This window comes from Lutjanus erythropterus, chromosome 8, assembly GCF_056507025.1.
Source record: "Lutjanus erythropterus isolate fLutEry1 chromosome 8, fLutEry1.hap2, whole genome shotgun sequence".
NCBI lineage: Eukaryota > Metazoa > Chordata > Actinopteri > Lutjaniformes > Lutjanidae > Lutjanus > Lutjanus erythropterus.
The window spans coordinates 32280439-32305881 of NC_139324.1; the positions used below are offsets into that span (position 1 = coordinate 32280439).

Sequence of the window (25443 nt, forward strand, 5' to 3'; positions counted from 1 at the left end):
CTCTCTCTCTCTCACACACACACACACACACACACACACACACACACACAGCACACACAAACAACCGATTGAAAGATCTCCTTCAGACTTATACCTGGACATAATAATAATCTCTTAATTTTTTAAAGGTGCTACAAGGAACTTTCATGTTTTGTTGATTTTTAGACCACTTTAGGTCGTGTCTCCACCATAACAGCAACAAAATATAACATCAGAAATAAAATTATCTAAATAAAAATCTCTTAATTGGCTAATGTGTTACTCACTGTGGCTTTGCCTGGGATATAATGACTATAATTCTCAAATGCAACTGTAGTCACCGGAAAAGATACAAACCAGATTTGGGAACATTTGACTCCCGAGGAATAACGATGTAGTTTTAATGATTACAGATCAGTTTACTCAGTAGAGCCCATCAGTTCCACCTAAGTGCCCTTGAGCAGGGCACTGAGCCTCCAACCCGCTCCAGGGCTGCTGTGCTCTGGGTGAACTCACACTCTCCTATCTCAGGAAATGTAAGCAGAGGCATGTCGGCAAGCAGTCCGTGTCTGTGAGCATCTAGAAGACCGGGAAAAAAATGATAAAGAAAATTCAATTTCCTTTGTGTGCACTGGCAAATGAAATCATCTTGCACTATATTTTTCAATTAACTGTGTCCCAGGCTAAGAGAATATCATTGCTCATTTGGTTTCCATGCTGAAAAACAGCCTGCATGCTGTTGCTTTTCTATTGCAATAACACAATACCCAATTTCTTTCTGTTACAGGCATTTCAGTTTCCAGTCACCCCTATTTTGGCCGGCCAGATGATGAAGATACAATGTAAGGACTACACTTTAAATCCTTCCTTTTGCTGAACTGACTGTTAGTATTCAACAACATCGATGGCTGCAGTTGCATAAAAATGACTTTGATTAGCATTCTAATTGGTGAAAATATCTCAAAATTAGTCAAGGCGTGATGAATATTATTGGCCGTGTTTTGGCTGAGCCCACAATAAATTATGGAAGCATCCTACTTTTCAATTCAGGACATCAAAGTCAGGTTGGACTCGGGGCAGGGAGGTACATGACAGCAGTATTTACCCATATTTGATTTTCTAAATGGATTTCCCTGAGCTTGCACTATTGATCACAGTCCCAATATAATGAGTGTTTACCCTGAAGGTGGCACAGAGGTGGATTGATTCTACCCCACTTCCCAAAATGAGTTTATTTAAAACACCACACATTTCTGCTTTAGAGACACAGATCGAGGAGTGAGTGCTTGTGTGTGTGTGTGTGTGCGCGCGCTTGCGTGTATGCACGCAAACGTGTGTGTTCCAGATGATCAAATCAAATAAATCGTTTCGAGAGTGGGTTGAGCCAGAGCTGTGGCCTCATAAAGGTCCGTCCTCTCCAGATCCTTATTAGCGCTAATCATTTCACTGAACGTTTCCCTGCGTTTACTGCCCTGTCTGCACATACTCAACATTTTCTTTTTGTGTAGAACATTTACACTCAATGAAAATCTAAACCAAATCACTGTGACTTTGCACTAACAACAGCAGCCACTTCCAGGTAGACAACTGGCAGTTAATTTGAATTGCAGAGATATGTAAAATCAAATTAGCTAATTGTCTGTGGCCCAATGGGTAAATTAGGTCTTCAGCCTAATGTTAGTGAAAGCATGAATCATGCATTTTAGAGAAATGAGAAGTATGTAATTTGGAATAACACTGTGAAAAAAGAAAAGCCAGAAGTTATTTAAAAAAATGTGATTGCTTCTATAAACACAACATTTTTGTTTTTGCGAGTTGAACTAAAAGATCTACGACTTCTTCTGTGGATACGGAAGGTGTATTTCTCTCACATTTTGTTCACAGATGTGGTAATATCTGTGATAATGAGCACTTCTCCTTTGCCAAGATAATCCATCCACCTGACAAGTGTGGCATATAGAGATGCTGATTGGACTGGTCACAACAAAAGGCCACTCTAAAATGTGCAGTTTTATCTTGAAAATTTATTAGGCACTAAACTATGGCTATTCCACATCGTGCTACTGATATGCATTTTTTTCCTACGGGAGGGCAAAGTCATGACCTGCCTCTGTGGCTTTACCTTGATACTCTTACCCTGACCTTGACCAATCACTCCTAACCAATTCAACAACAAAGGCAATGAGTAGTAGCCAATCAGAGGCAGAGAACGGTGGGTCATGAGTTTGCCTTCTTGGGTAAAAAAAAATGTCTGCAGTCATAGTTCAGTGCCTAATAAATGTCTTTTTCAAGATAAAATTGCACATTTTAGAGTGGCGTTTTATGGTGACCAGCCCGAGGCTCAACAATAAAGCACTATCACATTATGATAGCAGGTATGTTATTTTAGCTGATTTAAAAAGGAAAACTACTAAACTGTTCATGGAAAGATCCTATAATTTATCTTTTCGACTTGTGTGCACGTAAGCGCGGGTATTTTCCCTGATTAACGAGTCAAAAGCTGTTAAAACTGCTGTTCTTGTATCGTACTCTGTATTTTGTCAGATTAAAAGTGTGTGACAGTGATCCCATAGTAATAAGCCCTGAGTCATTACTGTGCAACACACTGCATTTTTGTCCTAACTGTCAGTCATTGTAATGTTAATGTAACTCTAATTAGAACACCTGTAAAGCGGACTGATACATGTAATTAGAAGTCCCTCTTGTCCAATCAAGTCCCTCTTGCCTCTTGACCAATCAAATTGCTTGGTTGGAACTAACTGTTGTATAATGACGATTGCTTTCTGGGGGCAAGTAAAATGTCATGTCGGGATAGTAAAACTCGCAGATAACTTGCTTGACCAGGCAGAATGCTGTTGACAGCCTCTCAAATATGGAGATTCCTGCTTTTCTTGGTTTATCATATTGAACGGAACATCTTTGATTATGTACTGACAAAACAAGACGTGTAAAGACATTTCCTTGGACTTTGGGAAACTGGGATGGACAATTTTTGCTATTTTCTGACATCTTATAAACATTGCAGCCCTGTATTAAACATGACAATTAACTTTAGTCTCTGCATGACTTACTAACTGCTAAAAAAAATCAATTTGTTGTGGGGTAAGTAAAAATTGACTTGGTGGTGGCCTGGTAGCTCATTTGGTAGAGCATGTGCCCCATATACTGAGGCTGTGAGTCCTCTGCAGCGACTGTGGGTTCGACTCCTGCCTGCAGCCCTTTGCTGCATGTCTTGACCCCACACTCTTTCTCACTCTTCAAGGCAAGTGAAAGAAAACAGATTAACATCAGCACTGAACCTTGCAGTTCAAGGCACACCTGTGCAACAATCATGCTTAATCAGCATGTTGATGTGCCATGACTGTTGGATTATTTTAGCAAAAGAGAAGTGCTAAAAAAAAAAGGTGTGAACAGAATTTAAGAGAAATAAACCTTTTGTGTGCAGAAACAAAGTCCTTGATTTTTTTTTTAATTTAAACTTGTGAAAAATGGGAACAAAAACAAACTGGTCCTTGTTGAGTATATATAGCTTGTTTAGGTACTGTATCAGCTGCAAGTGCACATTATCCCTCCTTCTAGGGTGATATTCTGCTTCCTCAGTTACTTATTACACCAAATGTCATGATTCTCACAGCGTGGTAGTTTTGGCCACGGGTAAATTTCTAAGGCTATCTTGGCCACACTGATAACAAGCCTGTTCAGTCGCTTCTGCTGCTGCTGGCTATCCTCTGTAGTTAGTGCTGCCCTAAAACACCCACCACATGTCACTCTTTGCTATTCTCTCTTCTTCCCACTCGGTCACTCTGCCAGCTTCATCGTCGTCCCCTTTTTTCAGCCTCATGCAGCTTATGTTCTGTTTGGTTGGTGGTGTTGTGCCCCGGCCAGACGAGAGATGTAAAAGCAGTGCAGTGGCACGCAGGGCAGGAAGGAGAGCACGGGAGATGAACAGGTAGCGGCAGCGAGAAAGTTTGAAAGCATGCGCTGGGTTGAAGAGTAACCGAGGGATCAAAGCCTCAGCTGGCTGTCTGGGGTCGAGTCTGGACAATAAGCTCTGCGGCTTCGCGGCAGCAACGCTGGCTCACTGACTGTACAGCAGTAGCAGTGTGAAGTTGTTCTGTACATGAAGCCATCTGTTCCTTTTGCAGTTATTATCTTGTCAGAGGCGAGACACAACCGTCTCTTATAACAAAGCTGTTTGTCATTAATGGAATTCCAATTATTGCCTGCTACTTCAATAGTTCATATGAGTCAGGTCCCAGCAGGGAACGAAATGATAGCTTGTAGAAAGGGCTTTGAAATGGGCCATTGTTTTCTGAAAAAATTACACCAGGTTGCCTCATTCAAAGTGACTCAGCACACTGGAGTATATTGATTCACTTGTGCACTTTCTTGTTCTTGTATCTTAAACTGCAACAACCACACTGTACAGAAACAAATCAAAGCTAATACTGTAAAATTCAACACAACTGTTCAGCATCCAGAAATATAATGGGCTTTAATAACGTTGATGCGGTTGAATAATTATATTAATTACGGACATGACTGATATTTAATGATCCTATTTGTTCCTCACAGTGTCCAGGGAATGCTCCAGATCCTGGTAGCTATGTGTGTGCTGACTGGTTATTCCATCATGACTGCCAGCTTTGCCATCTATGAAGTCAACGAGCACCACAGCGGCTCCAAGAGGCTCCAGCACATCGCTGGCATCAGCGAACCCTTCTACTGGGGGGTGAACTTCCTCTATGACATGGTAACATCTTCTAATCCCCTAACAGAAAAGCATCCAATGACTTAAATGTAGTCGAACACTTTTGTGTCAAAATCATGTTCAATAAAAGCAAAAGCAAACATATGCACAACACATCTCTGCTGCATGTTAAGTTTATGGTTGCGACAGCATATGTAATGGCTAATATACACACATAGACACACACATAGCAGTGTAATTACATAACAACACAATCACATGAGCATGGTCCTGTATCTTCCCAGCACCCCCGTCCCACCTTCATCCATCCAATAATGTCTAGAAATAATAGGTTACACAGATTATAGGCTATGTAAGACATTAAAGTAGGGAAGGAAGAGCTATATCAAATGATGCAAAAACAAAATGCAAACATACCTGAAAAAATAAAAATAAAACAAAACAAAGGGCAACAAACAAGCACTACATGTGTTTCTCTGTTGGTGCACTAACAAGTATCTTTCTTAATGAAACAACATATCAAGAAGCTTCTTACAATCCGTCTATCCATCCTGTGTCTGTTTGACATGAAATATTGATTTAAAAACTATTTTATGGCTTTTGCGAAGTCCTCTAGAGTCTATAATCAGAACTGTGTCCATAGCTACCATCTGCTATTCAGAAAAAAAACAGACCATAGGATGTCGTAATGGATCAGAATCAAGTATCCAACAAACCTATGTTAAGAATCCAGACATAATTCATCAATTATTCATTAATTGATAGCACAAAATATTTTTATATGATGATTAATTGATTGATTACTAGTATAGAACCAAAATGTTAAATTGCATGACATTTCTTCATGTTGCTGCATCATATCCCATTGTTTTCCACAGGTCATGTATCTGATCCCTGTCACCTTGACTATTGGAGTGACCGCAGCCTTCCAGATTCCAGCATTCACAGAGCGGCAAAATCTGGGCGCCGTCGCCCTGCTCCTGGTGTTCTTTGGGTGAGTATTGTGGCCCTGTTTTCACAACATCTGTAAATGCTGTGCAGTCCAATAATGAGTTCTCTGGGATTTTAGGGGTTTGATTTACAAAGCTCACTGAAAAGTTGGCATTGTTTCTTGTATTGATCACAACATTGTTGACCAAAAGAGATTTGACAATGAAAAAGGCCATCATGACACAGAAAAATCCAAAATATTCTAAGACAAAGCTATTGCACCTGCTATGTCAACATCAGCCTGTTTGCACCATTTTTAAAGAACAACTATATTTTATTACAAAATCTATTTAAGTTTTGCAATTCTTTCAATCTGTTAAGATGACATTAAGCTCACTAACTGGTCAGATCTCAAAAAAATGGGTTGAGTAAGAAAAACAATTAAGAGCAAAAACTAAAATATGCACACACCTAAAAGAAAAAGCATTTATTCATAAGTACCATAACCCTGCATATTTGTACACAATCAACCACAAGAAAGGGGAGATTTGGGGACTGTGCAGTGCAGTGAATGACAGGGACAGAGAATGGTGTTATGTATGTTTATGTGAGAATTTGTTATGCACAGTATTGTAGATGTATACAGGAGCTGATTATTTGTTTAAGGATGCAGAATGTCCTGATAAATTCATTATTTGATGATAAAACTGAAACTGGCTGCGTCCACAATGTCAGTAATAATCCCAACGGCACAACTACTGCAAGCAGGTCAACATTGGCCTGTAAACCCTAATGGATGTTTACAACAAACATCTTCTGTTGTAATTTTTGTTGTTCGTCTTTATTTAAAGAACCTGGAGGTTTGTTTTCAACCTGTAGGATCATTTGACTGTTTCCCCACCGGACATTTTCTTTTATCAGTGGCTCATGCTGTGTTCTGTGCTCAAGATCTCAGCAACTATTTTTGAGTAAATTGTTCATCATGACATGGTAACATCTTCTAATGGCCTGAAAACGCAAGTTGTAATAAACTGTAGTTTTCATTTAAAGGTGCAATAAGCGGTTCTGGAAAAACATGGTTGATTGTTGAGTCTCATTGCCGGGTTTTCAAATACTTGTGTTTTGAAAATTAGATCCAATTATCAGTTATCTTACCGACCTGTAATTGGCGAAAGTCTCCTGTCAGGGGCTAGACTTTCCAGATCCTGAAAACAGAGCCAAGAGGAGGAGCAGGAGTCATTGCTCCACAAAAAGCCATAATTAAAAATTTGGCTCTCTTTCTCCTCACCCTCGTCCTCATTATCATCTGCTGACGAATCCTCTGGCTTCCGCTGCACATCAGCTTGGAAATTAAATCATAAAGACTTAATAAAGACATAAAGGCATGCTGCATGGAACCTCTTCGTTATTGTTCTTTTGTTCAGTTCTGGACCCTGACCACTTTCCACTGGCATCTGACTTTGGCCACATTTTTTTAAAATATTGTGAAGAGCAAATCTGATCTGAGCAATAAATCAGAATTGAGCGCTAAGATTTGTAGTGTGAACGTAGCCAAAACATTTTCCCCCATGAGATGCAAACCTCTAGTAAGCACACGAACCTTCCCAGAGAGTTGGGATGATGGAAATGAAGAGAAAACAAAAAGAGAAGCCCATGATCCAAGGCAGACAATACATCTGTGAAATGTGGTGTAGATGGAGAGCATGTATAGCTGCCTGTGAATCCACCAGTAAACTGGTGATGTCACTGCTGGCGACAACAGCACGGTGACTGCAAAGTGTCCAGAAATATCTGTGTGTGTACTCTGTTCCAAGCGAATGCATCAAAACTCAATTGATGAAGCTCCATTCTGCAGCAACAGTGATCCTCGCCATACGCCCGAAACATCCCAGGAGTTTTTTTTGTGGCTTTCTCGGGTGCTGTTAATCACCCGACCTCGATCAAATTGACCATGTGTTCCTCGCAAAGGATTGGGCGAGGTAATTTGATCAATACAGGTTTTCTTTCAAAAGCATGTCCTCACATACACAGTGTTTTCAAGCCTCTGCTGAATGTTACTTTGTGTACCACCAGATTGGATTTACAGCACTGAGCATAAGGAGGCTGCTGTTCTTCAAACGCAAACACGGCTCAATTTTTCAGAATTCCTTGCGAAGACAGATGGTAGTAGGACTGAAAGGCTGATAGAAAAATCGCTACCAACCTGTTTGTCCTATTCAAGCCAAAGATGCTAGAGAGAAAGAGGAAGGGAGGGAGGATATGGAAGCAACAGGGCTTATAGCAACAACAATATGACGAGCTAGCTATCGTTTGGAGGCACCAAGGCTTTAACCGTCTAGACCCAAGCTGAATTCTGTAATGTGGCTGCAGTTCACCTAGAATCCTCACTTAAATGAGACCCAAACAAACAACTCTATCTCAAAAACAGAAAGAAATTGACACTCACAAGTTGTTTTCATTTGAAAAAACACAACTTTGTGTTTAATTTGATGCCAAAAATGTGGCATTTGTAGCTTTTTAGATCAAGTTTGAATCGCTGTATTTCCAAAAACACTAGACAAAACACCAAGAAGCACAAAAACTGCTGCAAATATCTGTGATGAAGTAAATCTCAGTCTTCCTGAAAGAAGAGAAAGTAGCTTCAGGTCAATTTTATAACAAATATAATCCACAACATTTCTCTGTTGGCCTCCTGAGTCAACATTCAGAGTCAGACAACAAGTCCTTCACTTGATAGCGTTGGGCTTTCAGAATAAAAGAGAAATGTCCCACACTTTACCCCACACGGCTATTTTGTAAAAGCAAACAACATCACTGAATTTATGTGTAGAAGATGCAACCTGATCAGTCGTCCTTACCGACTCTTTGTCGCATGGAAAACAACCTCAATCTTGGCAGGGAGAGAAAAGTAGGTCCTGCTGTTTACTGATGATGATTATGTGATGAGATTTCATACAAAAAAAAAAACTCACAATGTCTGTCATTTTCTTTGAGTGTCTTGTGAGTAGTGTTTTGGCAAATTGTATGAGAAAATCGCTGTGTGGAAAAGTGACCCGGTCAGCTCTCCCCACTGACTACATTCTCAGTGTTATGATGAATATTTCCAGGTCTGGTGTTTGATGACAACTTAAAGGGAGAGTCCATCTTCATTCTTTTCCAGGTTTTTCAAATGGAAACTTTCACTCAGCCATTACATAAAGCAGTGACGTAGGTTACAGCGCTGATGCCCTCCTTCCCCTCCCCTTCCCCAATTATTCTTACACCTTTTGTCTGTAATAAACTATACTTCTGAATTCAGGTTTCTCTCTTTTATGAACTAAGATGAGATTGTCCGTAAACATACTTCAGACTCAACAGAAACAAAATAAAACTCACCAAAAAGTGTTTGTTAGTCTCTCCACTGTTCAACAATCACCAGCTCTGGTTTGGTTGAAAATAAATCTTTAATCCCCCGCGTTAGATGTGAAAATATTGTTGCTCCCCGCTGCTTCTCTGATGACAGACCCTCTCGCTTCTCCCCGCTTCACGCTGCTCCTGTCCCGGCCTGCCATGTTCATCTTCCACTGAGTCCTGATCTAAGCTGTCGTAAGCTGGTCAGTGTCGCTCTCAGAGACTGTGGTTGGTCCCAGTTTGGCCATGTTCACTCAGAGCCAGCTGAGCCCGCTTAACTTTCCCACGGCGCAAACATAAACACTCCCCCGGTGCTCTGAGCTGCAGGGCCCGCCAGACTCCAGTCATAATAGGACCTTTAGCTACACAGCTAACTGAGTTGACGGCAGCTAGTCGGCTAGCTACAGCAAAAGAGAGTTACAGCAGACAGTATAGTGAGACAGCATAGTGTTTGTTTGGAGTTAACTTTGACAGGTGGCCATATTTTACATGCTGTCGTCGTGCAGAAACCTACATCACATCATGTGGGAAAAAGTTGTTAGAAGGGCTCAGGAAAATAACATTTTGATGCCAAAACATTTGCCAGAATTTGAATATATAATGAGCACTACTGGGAAGCGACAGAATGATATTAAATCCTCAAGAAAACTAAAAAATAATGGCCCCGCCCTTTAAAGTATCTACAACATGAACGAAGCACTTTTTTCATATTTTAATACATTGGGTATGATTTTGAAATGATGGACGTTGCCAGGCGGTACAGAGAAATATGGAATGGGTCTTAGAGGGTTTTAAAATCAGTCTGACTTTGACATTTAGATCGTTGGAAATGAGTCAAACCAATGACGTGCTGCGTTTCCCACATCTGGATTGCTGAGATTATTTACATCATCTCCCAGCTGCATCCGAAGCCTCCTATGTTTCCCGTTGCTGTCGTCGGCCTCGTCCTGAGCCCTGGATCTTAAGGAGGCCAAGTCAGCACTCTGCTTCTCATTTATCAGACAGATGTCTCCCTCCCAAGCAATGAATAATCACAGCGCTCCATCTGTCAGACTGCACCCACCTGGTCTGGTCCGCAGCCTTCTTGCTTCTGTTCCTTGTCATGGCTTGGCACTCGCAGTCTGCCTACCCCAGCACCTTTTTTTTTTTTGGGCATGGCTCGCAGATGCTTTGTCTCTGTCTGGCTCTATCTGTTTGCGTCTGTCTCCTTCTTTTTCTCAGGCTGACTTTTTTTTTTTTAACTTCTTCTTTCTCTTTCTTCCTCTCGGTCTTGCTGACCCAGACACCCCAATCAAATGAACAAGCAGATTACGTGAGAGAAAAGAGAGAACACAAAAAAGGGAAAAGGATGTTCTGCCACCAGGAGAATAAGGGGAGAAGTAATTTATCTTCCTCTCTTTTGGCGTCATGACTGAATGTTTACCCTCCTCATGGTGTGGTATTTTCCCTCCTTTGCTTTTCAGTATTCTTTGGTGCCTATTTTCATCAGGCTCAGCGCTGCTCTGTTTAGTCTGCTAAAGGCCCGAACCACTTCAGTTAAAAAAATGCAAGGACATGTCATTGTGAAAGAAGAGGGGAACTTTATAAATTTTTCCACATTATGTGTTTGTCTTTGTGGGTTTTCTGTATTTGAAACCAACTCAGCCAGATCAGAGTAAGACTATTCTCAGGTTGGCATGTGGAGTTATTTTTGCTTGACGCTGAGTTTAAAGTATCCTGTCATTGTCGCTTCCTCAGGTTTGCCACCTTCCCCTGGATGTATCTGTTATCAGGCATCTTCAAGGATGCAGAGATGGCCTTCATCACCTACGTGTGCATCAACCTCTTCATCAGCGTCAACACCATCATGTCCACTTCGATTCTCTACTTCCTGGGTCAAATTTCAATGCGACACCCTGAGGTCAGCATAACCCGCCAGATGCAGTAGAAATAGTTAAATGCACACTTAAAGGGGAACTTTTGAACCTGGAGCCTCATTCCTGAAAGTTCTGGAGTCTGAAATCTTATCTTTTCTTAGTTTTGGATGGTATTTAAGATTCTTGGTATTACAAAAACATGGATGGATGCACAAACCATCAAAATTAGGTCTATATGGTGATGTAAATGAATATGGGGAACAACAGAATTGTCAAAATATTACTGAAAGATTACTTCAGCCGTATGATAATGCTTCAGATTTCCCGGACCATGACCATATATTATATCGACTGTTGAGTACACTAAGTTTGAATTTGATTGATGTGCTGCGTGCATTCAAATCTTGATCCTGAGCTGATAATTTGGAATAAAACTTGCCGTAAAGGTGGCACTTCCTCACCTCTATGACTAAAGATTATTAATTCCCCCAGCTCACCAAAACTAAAATTGAACACCCAACTCTTCTTGTCCACAAGCTAACATGGACATTATAAATACAGATGCAGGCGTGACAGGAGGAGTGTCAATAGAAGAATCATGTTAAAGCTCTAGTCAGGATTTCCTAAATTGAGATAAGATATGAGGTCTGAGATAAGGCAGGACAGACCGTAAATTTAGGAATTGCTTCTGTAATAGGTACATAGAATTTTTCCTATCTTAGAAACTTAAGTTAAGATGGAACAAGCACTCGGGAAACTTTACTGTAATGAGGCCCCTGGACCCTATCTTACCATGTTTTTGTGTTTAAGATACTAATGAGGAAAACATTTTTTTTTAATTGGTCCAGTATTGAGCGCTGCAGCCAACAAAAGCAAAACTGAGCTGCAACATAATCCCTACAGGCAGCGGCACATCGTCAAAGTACGTCCACTAATGCCCAAATCAATCCGGTCGGCCTCTAAAACTGCTTGTTTTTGCCACTGACAGACTCCCATTGCTCTTCTAAGTGTCTGACAACATTATGGAAAGGATCACGACATAAAGAGCCTCTTTTTTTTTAAAGCGCAAGATATGTTTTGTTTAATCAGAAACAGTTGTGTTACTTCTTTTGCCAAACTAACCAGACTCACTTTACAAAACTGTAATTTTAACATTGTCTTTGTCATCTTCATTCAAACGTGACAGAAACAAAATGAAAGTCATGAAAAACGTCTTGAGCCTTCTTACACTTATCAGTGGAAAGATGAGACAAGATGTTTTTGGTGAGTTTTATTTTCTTTCTGTCATATTTGAATGAAGATGACAATGTTAGGATTACAGTTTTGCAAAAGCAGTCTGGTAAGTCTGGCTCTTTCTGGTTAAACAAAGCGTATCTTACGCTTAAAACAAACAAAAAAGGTCTCTCTCTCTGTATCGATCCTTTCCATAATAATAATAACAACAATCTGAGCCTGTCAGAGGCAAAAACAAGCACTTTTAGAGGACGTTCTTTAATGGTGCACAGTTGCACAGGGATTGTGTTGCAGCTTAGTGTCTCTTCTGCTGGCTGCAGTGCTCTCCCTTAATACTGGACAAATATAGAGAAGTTCCCCTTTAAATATATGATTGTTCATGAATTGTTGAATGAATCTCAGTGAGTCTCTGTAGCTGCAGTGATATAAAGTTACAGAGGAGTGAGAAGAGCAAATATACCTCGTATATCCAGTGACAGGGAAGTGAAGATTCGGTCTCAGGTCACCTTAGACTCAGTTTTGCATCCTCACTTCCTCCCCTGCCTTCTCAATGTCTTCTGTTCTGTCCGTCCCTCCTGCAGGTCATCCAGGACATCTTCAAGAAGATGAGCTACGCCTTCCTCATCTTCCCCCAGTTCAACTTTGGGAATGGGCTGCTGCAGCTGGCCAGGATGAACATAGAGGTGCAGATCCTCAGTGGATATGGCATCGATGCCTATCAGAATCCGTTCTCTCTGGATGCCGTGGGCTGGATGTTCATCTCCTCCTTCATCCAGGGCCTGGTCTTCTTCACCCTGCGCCTCCTGCTCAACAAGTTCCTCATACGCAAAGTCAGGTGAGGAAAACGGAAGGCAGAGACGGTGTGGTGAGGCTGTGAATGATCACAAACCCCTGTAATAAACATCCAGCCTTGTAACTGGACTGAGAATATTCTGTATGTACAGAATGTGGAATTGAGATCAAGTTTAATTGTTTTTTATGCCTCTGTGTCTGTATTCTGGTTGACCCTCCCTCAATTTTGGTAGTCAAATGTCAAAGATATTGTGACCTCATGACCGTCCCATTCTCGTGAACATGATATCTTAAGAACATAAGAGGGAATTTCTTCCCCCTTTAACTCAAGGATGAGTCGTTAGAATGATCAAGGTCACTGTTAACTCACAACATGTTTTTGGTCATAACTCAAGAATTCATTAGCTAATAATGATCAAATATCAAACAAATATAGAGTGAAATTATGACATTTTATATAAAAAAAAAATCAAAGATCAACTTCACTGTGACATTATAATGCTCTACAGAAACACATGAAGCTCTCTATCAGTAGTCTGCACTCCTCTGAAAAAAAAAAAGTCTCTAAGTGAAGACAGCTTGTTTCTTCCTGGAAATTATTCACTGGAATCATAAATGTTGCCAAAAAATAGACATAAACAACAACTTGACTTATTGGCAGCGGTATACAAATTTTAGTTTTCCCAGATATTATGTCCCTGCACATCCAAAAGTTGTGTTTTTGGCTGAAAGATGACACAGCTCTTTGCAATTTACAGTCTTCTTGCAGCCCAGAATATGAAAGTGAAGATGCAGAGAATTTGCCAGTGAGTTGTTGAACATGCATCAGAGTCCCTTTAAGTAATGAAAGTAGACAATAAAAAGCTAAATTACACTTTTTAAATATTTAAATCCATATTCCTTTTTGAAAATATAAAAAGCCAAAGCCAAACCACTTTAGGTAAAGAAAAAAAAAAAAGAAAATTGCCACCAATTTTCAGTCAATCACACATTTAATAGGGTGTTTTTTTTTCTTCTATGGCAGTTACTTTAACAACCTACTAGTTATTCTTAAAAAAATGGTTATTTTTTTCCCTCGCAGGCATCTGATTTGTGGCAGGAAGACAGTGCCCCAGGTGGCTTGTGAAGACGAAGATGAGGATGTGGCGGCTGAGCACCTTCGGGTGGCCAGTGGAGCAGCCAGCTCAGACGTCCTGCAGGTCAACCAGCTCACCAAGGTCTATCAACACCTCAAGAGGAAGGTCCACGCTGTGAAAAGGCTCTCTGTGGGCATCCCTGCTGGAGAGGTAAGCCTTTACCCGTTGAAGGAGTATGAATTACTAATACAAATCAAATCAATTCAGGTGGGCAGAATAATGAATAAGGGTCATAATGACTATTATCAACCTCTTGTGACATTGTAGTATTATAGAATTGTAATGTGGAGAAATGCTTCAGGATTACTAAGAAATGAGCGTTCCCACACAGTGCTTTGGTCTTCTGGGAGTGAATGGAGCTGGAAAAACTACCACCTTCAAGATGCTGACTGGAGATGTTAGCCCCACTGATGGCACAGCACAGATCAGGGACTGGGATGGGTAAGCTTTGTTCATCATCAAGCACATACAATGCAAAGTTGATTTCTCCTCTTGGTTCTTCCGCTGTTTATACTGTATGCACATCCCTAAATACATCAGGAATATATTTTATACTTAAATATATTTTTGGGGCCATAGTGCACAAACCACCTACCTTAGGTAACATAGGAATTCCATCTTATCTCACTTCATCCTCTCTTATCTCAGGTTAGGAAATCCTAAATGCTCAATCCAACATCACTTAGCAACTTTTATGTCTGTTACCTAGCAACCCACACCACTTTCCTCATCTCACAGGCCTAGACACCTTTGTAACCGTTAGTTTTTCTCATTGAAATGTACAAAAAAATGGAGCAAAACTATCGATGGGCACTTTCAAGATGGATTTTAGAGGTCTTGGTAATAGGTTTGTCACTTTTAATGTGGAAAAATAAGGGACACCTTGCCAGCACCGCAGGCTCAGAGACACAAATCAAGCAGGGTTTTACAGGTGGGCTTGAGCTAAAGGTATCTGTCGGCATTAAAGAAGAAAAAAATCTCCGTAACCAAGGTAACTCTGACATTAAGTTTCTGATTTAGTACTTCTCCACTTCTCTGCTATGTCTCATGAAACTGTTTTGGTTTTACTATTTCTCGTGTGATTCATAGTTATTCAGTGAGGGACAGTGCCTTTTATTTTTCAATACAAGACAATCCTGTATTACACTGGATAGGTGGCACCTGTAGTTGGTAACATCTGTAGAGAAATCCAAGATGTTTTTTTTTGAGGGGAAATTTACGCTTAATTATGCGAACTCGAGGGATAAAACAAAGAGAGTGGACTAAGATAGCAGACAGTCTCCGCTGTATCCAGTATCCATGGTGTAAAAGCAATAACAGAACCATACAGATTAAACAGTTAGCTAACACTACTGTTAGCTACAGTTTGCTAACACTACTAGTTACTGTTAACAACTCTACCATGACTTAGCCAACACTACTGTCACTTACTGTTAGCTTACACTACATTTAATTACTGTTAGCTAACACTTCCATTAGTTATTGTTAACTAACACTACTATTATTACTGTTAGCTAACACTACCTCCAGTTACTGTTAGCAAACACTACCGTTAGTTACTGTTAGCTAACACTTCCATTAGTTATTGTTAACTAACACTACTATTATTTACTGTTAGCTAACACTACCTCCAGTTACTGTTAGCAAACACTACCTGGAAAAATTAAAATTAAGACCTAAATTGATCTTAATTGTTTTCCTAAAGTTATAGAGTTTATTTAAGATTTTATGATGAAGTTAGGATAGTAATATTGACTAAGGAGCTGTTCATCTGTAATGGCTTTTTCCTAACTGTAATTACCATGGTGAGTTAAGATAGGATGTGCAAGTTAGGCTGTTTTCTGTAAGACGACCCCTGCAAACTGATTCATGAGAGCCACTATAGAGGACCTGAAAGAAGCATACCTGCCACAGGACAAAACAGGTGCCCAAGCTGCACTGACTAATGAATGTGAGCTAGATTAAATTTGCATTACACAAACATCCACAAATGAGGGATGTTATTGCCTCACATCAGCCAAAATTTGAACGTAAATGGTAGGGGATTTAGAGAGTAGCAGCTGTATCTCAGACTCTCCTGTACAGGTGTAAACCATCACTGTACTCATAAGTGTTGTCAGGCTGTTTAGGAGGTATTCCCAGCAGAGTAAAGCACAGAATACTACAGACAGTGGGGCCAATAGTCTACCCTGTACGTCCATCTGTCCTACACCATGTGTCGTATGCCATTTAAGAGAATATGTCTTTTCTTTGTCTTTTTTTCCCCAGACGGTTGGTAGACATCATGGAGTGCCGTAATGAGGGAATCAACATCGGCTACTGTCCCCAGGTGGATGCACTGGACAACCTGCTCACGGGAGAGGAGCACTTGTACTTCTACGGTCGCATTCGAGGCATCTCAAAGAGGGAGCTAGACGGGGTAAGAAAGAGCTGCAGACTGCTGTGCTGCTTTTCAAAGCTCCGGGTAGTGACAGCACCATCCACAAAATGACACGGGATCTGATATAAATTCAAAGGTGCACTCCCACTGCAGGACTAGTAACCGTCGGTGCTTCCATGCATACTGAATCAGAGCGTGTTAAGTGTTGAGTGATGTGCGCTGAAAGCTGCACTATCTGGGGCAAAATGGAAAAAGCTTTTGTTGTCAGCCCGTGCAATCCGAACTTCAGAATTAAGCCGATGCTGTGTGCCTCACTGCAGACAAATTTACATTTAAACGATACTTTGATGATGAGAGGATCTCATTTGACGTGTCACTTTAGCCCCATTCTTCCCATTTATCTTTCTGAGAACTAATCAATCTTACTTCTGTGGTGATTACTGAGTGTGCCTGTCTTTCGCTGCTGCTGTTGCTGACATGAGATGAATCTGCAGAGCAACCAGTCAACAATATGATGTGATTTCTGATTTTCATCTTAGTTTTTTTTCCCTTCTTTCAAAGAGGAACAGAAAAGAAACAGCTCTGAGGTGTGTGAAAACGTGTAGAAACCATCAGTGTCTACAGAAGATCTTCCATCTCTGTTTGGTTCTCCACACTTGTAGAAATAAAGGTGCTTACTAGAACCATAAATGGTTCTTTGAACCACCCAGATTTCACCCAGAACAACCTATGAAAGGTTCTACAGAGAACCCTTCTATGGTGTAATGGTTAAGGTGCTACCAAAAACCCAACCCACCCGTCGTTCTACTGAGAACCTGTTTGTATTCCAGGTGTTTTATCTAGAACCCACCACAAGGGGTTCTACTAGGAACTTTTTTTGTATTCCACAGGTTTTTATTTCAAATCTGCACAAGGGATTCTGCAGAACGTTTTTTAAATTCCAAGGGTTTTATCTAAAACACGCTCAGGCGGTCCTACCAAGAACCTTTTTATGTTCCAGGTGTTTTACCCAGGACACATGCATGGGGTTCTACCGAGAATCTTTTTATATTCCAAAGGTTTTTATCTAGAACACACTCAGGGGGTTCTGCGAAGAACCTTTTTATTTTCCAAAGGTTTTATCTAGAACCCAGCAAAGCATACTACCCAGAACCTTCTTATATTCCAAATGTTTTTAATCTAGAATCTAGTTTTCCTGAGAACCTTTCTATATTCCAACTGTTTTATGCAGAACACACTCATGTGGTTCTCCTGAGAATCTTTTTATATTCCAAGGGTTTATCTAGAACACACTCAGAGGGTTCTTTGTTGAAAGCGTTCTTTAAGGATTTTAAAAATTCTTGAAAAACTCTTTCTTCCAGCAATGGTTCTTTGGAAGACAGGTTTTCTTAATGGAACCCTTAGTCTTACAAAACATTTTGACATTTTGCAAAGCATTGGCAAAACATTTCTCCAGAAGCAAATAATTAGGTGTAGAACATCTGGCCTTCAGGAAGAACCTTTTGGAACCATTATTTCTTAGAGCGTACGCCATTTTGCAATTGAGGGTGAAGGAGCAGAAAACATTGATTGTCTCTGACAGTCTCAGTCATGCTACAAACAGAGGTACACACACACACACACACACACACACACACACACACACACACATACACACACACAAACACACACACACTTGCACAGACAGTGAAGCAGAGAAATGGATCCGTCTGGCTCTAATCGACATCGCTGCTGTTGTTACATACAGCTCGTCTTCTTTGGTCAGTATAGTGACAACAATGGTTATAATGGCCACAGCATCGGCGCCGGGCTAATTCACAAAGTTGAGGTTATATATAGTCTCTCTTATGTTGTCTCCCACTGACAGTCCCCTCGCTGTGGATAATGAGACAAGCCTTAATGGGGTCATTTCGCATTGACATGGTTTTGTCAGGCTTAATGAGCTGTTACATCAAAGGTGATAGAAAGGGGCTTTCATGAAAGAACATGAAAAAAAACAAGATATTTTGATCTCAGTCCGTCAGGTATATGCTGTGTTGTTGGTGCTAATCACTCAGATTTAGCTGCTCAAATTGTGTGTTTGCCTAAAGTGTGTAATGTCCTACAGAATCATAAGGAAAGATCAACACTAAAGGAAAATTCTCATACGGAATAAAAGCAGAGAAAGCTGTCTATTACATTGACTTGCTTCATTGATCTGACTTCCAAACTCGCCAGCTGCTGGGAAAAAGGCTAAAGCGTACCGATGGGAAATCACCTCCAGCTATTTGAAAATGAACTGGTATTTACAGTGCACTATTTCATGTGATTAATAGGCAAGCATAGAGATTTTTAACCGACTAAAATGGTTATGAGCCATTAAAGGGTTTTTCATTCCTGCTCTCGGTGTGGTTTAACACACGGGGTAAACTCGTATGCACCAAACAGATTATGCTGCGTCAGTTCCTGGTCTCTAAAGCTGCAATCTCAGGACAGTGTGGAGTTTAGACAGAATGAAATCACCGAGTAAAGTCATCACTCTTGCACAAACAGAATTAAATATACATGGAATAAAGACAGATAGATATAGATAGATTTTTTTTTTGCAGTGAAGATATACGGGACAGAAATGGAGGAGTCAATAACAGAAATGAATATCAAGTAGCCATTAAGATGTGGGGCCACCTTTTGCCCTCAGAAAAGCTTTCTGTAAATGCACCTTCTCCTGGATTGTGTGTGGTGCGATATTGGACTTTTCCTCCAGATAGTGGGCTTCCGGTTGATAGATTAAAGGGATGGAAAATCAACTTCCCAGAAAGTGTTGTTTAGATCTCCTGGAGCCACAGATGAGGGTTGAATTTATCCTCATGTGCATGAAACTAGGGAACAGCATACTGGTCTATGAAATTGTCTCATATTCCTTTATGGTTATTGAGCCATGCGCAGAAATCATTACACATATTGACTCCCAACAGACTCCCAAGACCATTACATTCAGTATCTCCTATATTGATAGTGTGCAGTAGATGTGGGTTGGAGGTTTCCTTCAGATAAGGTCAAAGCACATTTATTACCTCAAACTGCTATTTTTTTTTCTGTCATTTATATTTTGTCCTTCCTACACCAGATTAGGGCTGGGTGATATAAAAAATTATCACAGTAAAAGTGTTTGTTTTTAGTTGGTAAGAGAAAAAAGATTCGACCTCTTTATTTTGATTTTAATCACCTTACTTTGAATTTAATCACTTTATTTGCAATTTAACCACCTTAATTTGAATTTAGCCACACAGGTAATAGACTTAAAAGACTTTAAAAAGCTGAAAAAAAAATACTTGTGACCTGGTCTGTCCCTTTTTATTAAGAATTTCCTTACCTTCTGTGCTCATTTTCTCACTCCATGCTGCTTCTGTTCTTTTGTCGCATGTTGATGGTGCCACTGTGCATCACAGCTGATATAGGAGTGGCTGTTCACATGTAACTCTTAGCATGCTCCATTATGAGGAATATGATAAGCTGCCTACTAGTAAGGGAATATTTAATTTAACTTCCGGTGCCGTCAGAGGCAGGAGCCTGCCAGAGTTGCTCCTCTTCGTCTCGTCTCTTTTATCTACTTTTTTCTATATCTTTCACTTTTTTCTAGTTTTCTTTTAACCTAAATTTTATTGAACAATTCTGTTATTGCTCCTGATGAAGTGACTATTGCAGATACATATTACCATTGTCTTATTGGCCAGGCCTACACCAGATCATGTCTGTGCATGTTAGCCAGGTTTACAAGAGAGTTTGATTTGTTTATGTCGCAGAAAATTCATCAGATCTGGGGCATTTATCAACTAGCATGCTAAGCATCAAACAAGATGTTTAAATATGGTTGTCAGTGCAATACTGAATCGTTTAGTTGATGCCTAATATTGCTTTGAAAGCTCACACGAAAAGCACTAACTGTCCTGTCATTATGTGAGGTCAAACATACTGCTAATAGACCTTTTTCCCCAGCAGCCATGTTGATATGAAATAGTCTGGTAAACACAGGTGTTACCAATAATACTAATTAGATTCCTGTTCCATTTAGTGTAGCAGAGCCTTTCCATTGAGCCAGCATGCACAACAGCAGCAGAATGTCTCTGTTTGAATTGAATGGAACAGAACCTTAATTAATATCACTGGTAACATCTGTGTTTATTCATGTCAAAATGGCTGCCGTGAAAAATGTCTACTGGCATTTAAATTAAACGCCTTGTCTGTGTAGCCGCCCTCTAGTTTAGGTTAATGCGTTTAAACCTCTAATCCTTCTTCATATGTGTGTTTGATATGTTGTTCATCCACTGTATAATCCTGTGCATGTTTCCTTTAAAGGTGGTGAAGTACCTGCTGAAGAGGCTGGAGCTGAACTACCACAGAAACATCATTACTGACGGTTACAGTTGCGGCACTCGCAGGAAGCTCTCCACTGCGCTGGCTCTCATTGGGCATCCACAGATCCTGCTCCTGGTGAGGACACACCTGTTCACACCGCTGTGGCTGCCCATTTAATTGCCTAACGGGCCACTAGACAGCAAATATTAAACTAACTATACACGACTGTTCCTCCTGAAAGGGTCTTTGAAGTAAAGTAGATATTGATCCTCTGGACTTGACAGATCTCATATAGTTAATTAGTCTGTTTTCTCAGGCTTACCCAGGGGTGGTCTTCCCTGTAACTTTCAGCATTGTTTCTACCTTACGTCTCAATCAAATCCTCCCTTCCCTTTCTCTCTTCATCTCTTTGGTTTCTTCACTGTGTCTTCTTTATTTACCCATCCCATTTTGAATTGTCCCTCTACCTCTTGTCTCTCTTGCTGTCTTCATTTCTTCCCTTCCCCTATTTTTGCTTTGTCTGTAACACTGGGTCTTCCAATCTCCCTTCCTATTTTGCAATTGTGCATTTGTGTTTACTGCTTCTTGTTTGGCCTGCTCTTGTTTATCCCTATGCTTTCTGTATGTACTGCACACTGTTTGCAACACACTGCCTTCCTAAATTAACTCCTTGTTTTCCCTCGAATCCTCCGTCTTGTTTGTAACCTTCCACCCTTTCTTCCACGTTTCCTTCTATCCTCTTCTCACTCCTCTCTCCACAGGATGAGCCCAGCTCTGGCATGGACCCCCGCACCAAGCGTCACCTGTGGAAGATCATCTCTGAAGAAGTGAAAGGAAAATGTGCTGTGGTCCTCACCTCTCACAGGTTAGATGAGTATCATATATACTGTTTTTACAATAAAATTAGCTGTGTTATATTTTCTGAAACTGCATGGAGACAAATAGATTTAAAAGTCTGTGTTCAGCTCTCAGTACTTTTGTAGATTCTAACTGAATGTCTGGTTTGAAACTTAATTTTTCTTCTGTGTTGCTATTTGTACTTTCAGATGTCTGCCTTTACTATCTCAAGTTCACTTTCAGCTGTAGAGGGGTTGTGTTAAGTTACTGTAGATGGCAACGCAACATTTCTTGCATTTTAGATAAAAAAATAATCTTAAGCTTTTAGATAACAAAATAATGTGGAACTTTTAATATGAAGAAGATTTAGGAGGTTTATTCAGCTGCTCGACTAAACATGAGTGCTTCATCAGTTACATACACGCTTTCAAGTGGTTGCAAACTACAAGTCAAACCGAGTCAAGCAGCACATATGTATGAAAAAGGAGCAAAAAACACATGTGCACCTGGGTGTCTTGTTTACATCACTGCCGATCAAAGCTGGAGCTGATAAATACATCTGACTACTGCAGAGTAATGTGACCGGGGAGTCAGATGTCCAGTGATGGGGGCTATACATATTCCTCTTACTGAAACATTTGACATATACATTGCTAAATTCAACTCGAACATGTATTTTTTCACTTCTGTGACAGCAGGTGTGGCTAATTACTGTATGCTCAGTATAGTGACCTTTTGCCTTTCTCTCTTTGTCTCCGTATCTCAGCATGGAGGAGTGTGAGGCCCTGTGCAGCCGTCTTGCCATCATGGTGAAAGGACAGTTCCGTTGCCTCGGCTCCCTGCAGCACATTAAGAACAGGTTAGTGACCTCTGCTCATCCTCTAATTCGGCCATTACTGCTCTCCTCTACCCCTGTGTCTCCCACTCTCCTATTCTTAAACCCTGCCGTTGTCCTTTGTGCAACTGAATGCTCAATTTTACTTGTAAGAGCAGTATACACACCCCTCAACACCACCTCACCTCCACCCCTCAGACATGTAATAACACTGCTTTGTTTGTAAAAAAAAAAAAAAAAATCTCTTTCTTGCAGGTTCGGCAGCGGGTTCACTGTGAAGATGTACTTGGCCGAGGCCTCCTGTGACACAGAGGCAATCACTGGCTTCATGCAGCGCCAATTCCCCAGCACTTATCTCAAGGTGAGCTTTGCCAGCTATTCAAAGTAGTCAAGAATACTTGGTAGAGAGAAAAGATTAAATATACATTGCAGTGAAATTTTGCCATGCATTTGGTGAGGTAGTTGGATGTGTGATTCTGTTTTTTTTCTAAAGAGTCTAGGGAGCATCCATTTATGATATTCAAATCCCAGCTATGCTATTTTTCCTCTCACTTCACATGGCTTCTGTTCATAGTTTAAAAGCAGCATTAGATAAATCTTTTTTGCCACTCTGGGGTAGTGGCACAAGCTGATATTACTGATATTATCTCCTTATAAAGTTGTTAAGACGAACGTGTTAGGCAGCGCTTGCATATTTAGACATCCAGCAGTCACGGAGCAACATTAAGAGTTGTGTTTCTGTCCACCTGTTAGTTTAATATTCCACTTCTCCTTTCGCTCTGTTTTGATCTTCACCAACTCCTGAGGGAAACGTCCTGCTATTTAGCTGCTAAATGCTCCATTGTGATTTACAAGCTAGTCGCTTTTTTTTTTCTTTCAGCTGTTTGGCGGCAGGTGGGGTGCACACAGTGGGGTTATCGGAGATTTTTTAGATGATGAGAACAACTTTCTGCTGCAGCTATTAACAAGGCTGATGAAGGCAGTGAGATTGAACCAAAAGAGCAAAGTCGTGGGCTGTAAAACTAAAATAATGAGCTAAACCAGCGGTTCCCAAGTATTTTAGGTTGCGTACCCTCTTCTAAATCCTGACCAGGTTGATGAATTCCCACACCTCCCAAAAAAAAAAAAAAGCAACACAGCCTATTTATAGCCATTGCCATGGTGAAGGCAGTGCATTCAGTGCATTCAGATGCTGTGGCTGTAGCTCTTTCAAACTATGCTATTCTTTAAAAAATATCAGAGACAGAGAGATGCCGAGAGAGAGAGATATGCATGATTAGAACCAGTAACCTAGTAGAAATAATATCAGTATTACGCCATTACACCACCATTACGTTTTCCCTGTCATACAACCAATAGAGGTAGCTGGCGAACCCTCAAGGGAAACATACCACATTTTGGGAAACCCTTAGCTAAGAGATGCTACAAAATAAAAGCTGACGAGAACTGCAGAGTTGGGCGATCATTCTCTGTGTGTTTGTCTCTGTAATGGACCCTTTTAATGTTACATATACTCATCTCATCCATTGTTATTAAAACAGTATTGATTTGTGCAGCTGTAAAGAATACATATAAAGTGAACCTCACTACCATGTGAGCATTTTCCTCATCAAAACTTCCTGACTTGCTTAAAGCTAACACAAGGGATTTTCATATTTTGTTGTTTTTGGAAGATCCAGTGGACAAATGTGGTAGTGTTTCCACCAGAATAACCACAAAATATAACATCAGAAATAGAATTGTCTAAATAAAAAAAGTTAGAACAATTTTAGGACTTTGCTTTTTATAGTTATAGCCATGGTTCTTGGTGTGGACTGTCCTTAACCGTGACTTTTCCAGGTGAAATGTAAAAACATGCTTGTTTCATCTGATTTGAAGAAGAATCTGACCTGGTGGCAGGCAGTAAGAACGACTGCACAGAAATAGTTAATCGTCTTGCTGATGGTCTTGTTAACTTACACAGGTCATATACAGTACATGGAGGCATTAGTATTAGATTGAGACTGCTTCATAAACAGCTAAAACTCCTTGTAGTAGCTTTAACGAAGAGTAGACAGATACTCATTACATTAACACCTGCTATGCACCAAGTATGAAGGGCCGTCCACACCGAGGACTTTTTAATTATAACTATAACTAGTTCTAAAATCATTTTAACTCAGTTGGTTGGGAGTCTGGATCTTAGCTTTATAGTTGTGATGTGGACTCCCCAATCTACTTGAGTTGTAATGAATTTAGAACTATATTTTTTTATAGTTACAGTAATAATCCTTGTTGTGGACAGAGCTTTAGTACAGCCCATCCCAGAAATTCAGTATACAAACAGTACACTGTGCAGTATATTGATTAATGAAGAGTGTAGAAAAAATGTTTCTATCACCGTAGGGTTGAGCAAGATGGGAGTTTACTTTGCGTTTAACTGAATTTGCACTCTTTCCCAATACACAGGACCAGCACTCCACTATGGTGGAGTACCATGTACCAGTTGCTCCAGGAGGGGTGGCTGACATCTTCGACCAGCTGGAGTCCAACAAGAATGCTCTGCAGATCAAACACTTCTCTGTGAGCCAGACCACACTGGATGAGGTGAGAAAAAGACACGAGACACAAACACACAGAGAGAGAGAGAGCGAGAACCAGTGTGGGGTTTTGTCGGGGCGGGTAGATGGCAGCGAGGGACAGGGGAAAAAAAGGGGACAGGAGATGAGAGGAGTGAAGAGAGAGTGGGGAGGGGACGCAGGGACAGAAAAAAAAGCTGAGTGGGAGTGAAAGAGTGAGTTGAGAAAGTTTAAAAGAGGCAGAGGGAAACTGACAGAGGGGATGCCTGAGGGAAAATAAATGGAATATGAGTTAGGGAGAGAATCCCTGAGCTTTATATGCAGCCAGTGCTCATATTCTTCAACCACTCTGCCCTTATGGGGCTCTGGGATTGGACGATACCATGAGCAGACTACAGAGAGGGGGGATCGGGGAGGGAAACTGACCAGCAGATCAAGTAAAATCATTGAGTTCAGAGAAAAATAATTATC

The 25443-nt window shown here is 40.6% G+C and overlaps 1 protein-coding gene across 1 annotated transcript in view; it reads left to right on the forward strand.

Moving 5' to 3' along the window:
- The window catches only part of abca12 (ATP-binding cassette, sub-family A (ABC1), member 12), a 118344-nt gene that overhangs the window by 92047 nt on the left and 854 nt on the right, over positions 1-25443 (forward strand). Inside the window, exons 59-71 of the mRNA XM_084725330.1 lie at positions 767-821; positions 4555-4732; positions 5569-5684; positions 10748-10910; positions 12681-12934; positions 13973-14177; positions 14359-14468; positions 16296-16446; positions 20743-20877; positions 21504-21607; positions 22346-22438; positions 22670-22775; positions 24863-25000. Coding sequence (XP_084581456.1) covers positions 767-821; positions 4555-4732; positions 5569-5684; positions 10748-10910; positions 12681-12934; positions 13973-14177; positions 14359-14468; positions 16296-16446; positions 20743-20877; positions 21504-21607; positions 22346-22438; positions 22670-22775; positions 24863-25000 — 1808 coding nt within the window. The remainder of the gene's footprint in view (positions 1-766; positions 822-4554; positions 4733-5568; positions 5685-10747; positions 10911-12680; positions 12935-13972; positions 14178-14358; positions 14469-16295; positions 16447-20742; positions 20878-21503; positions 21608-22345; positions 22439-22669; positions 22776-24862; positions 25001-25443) is intronic.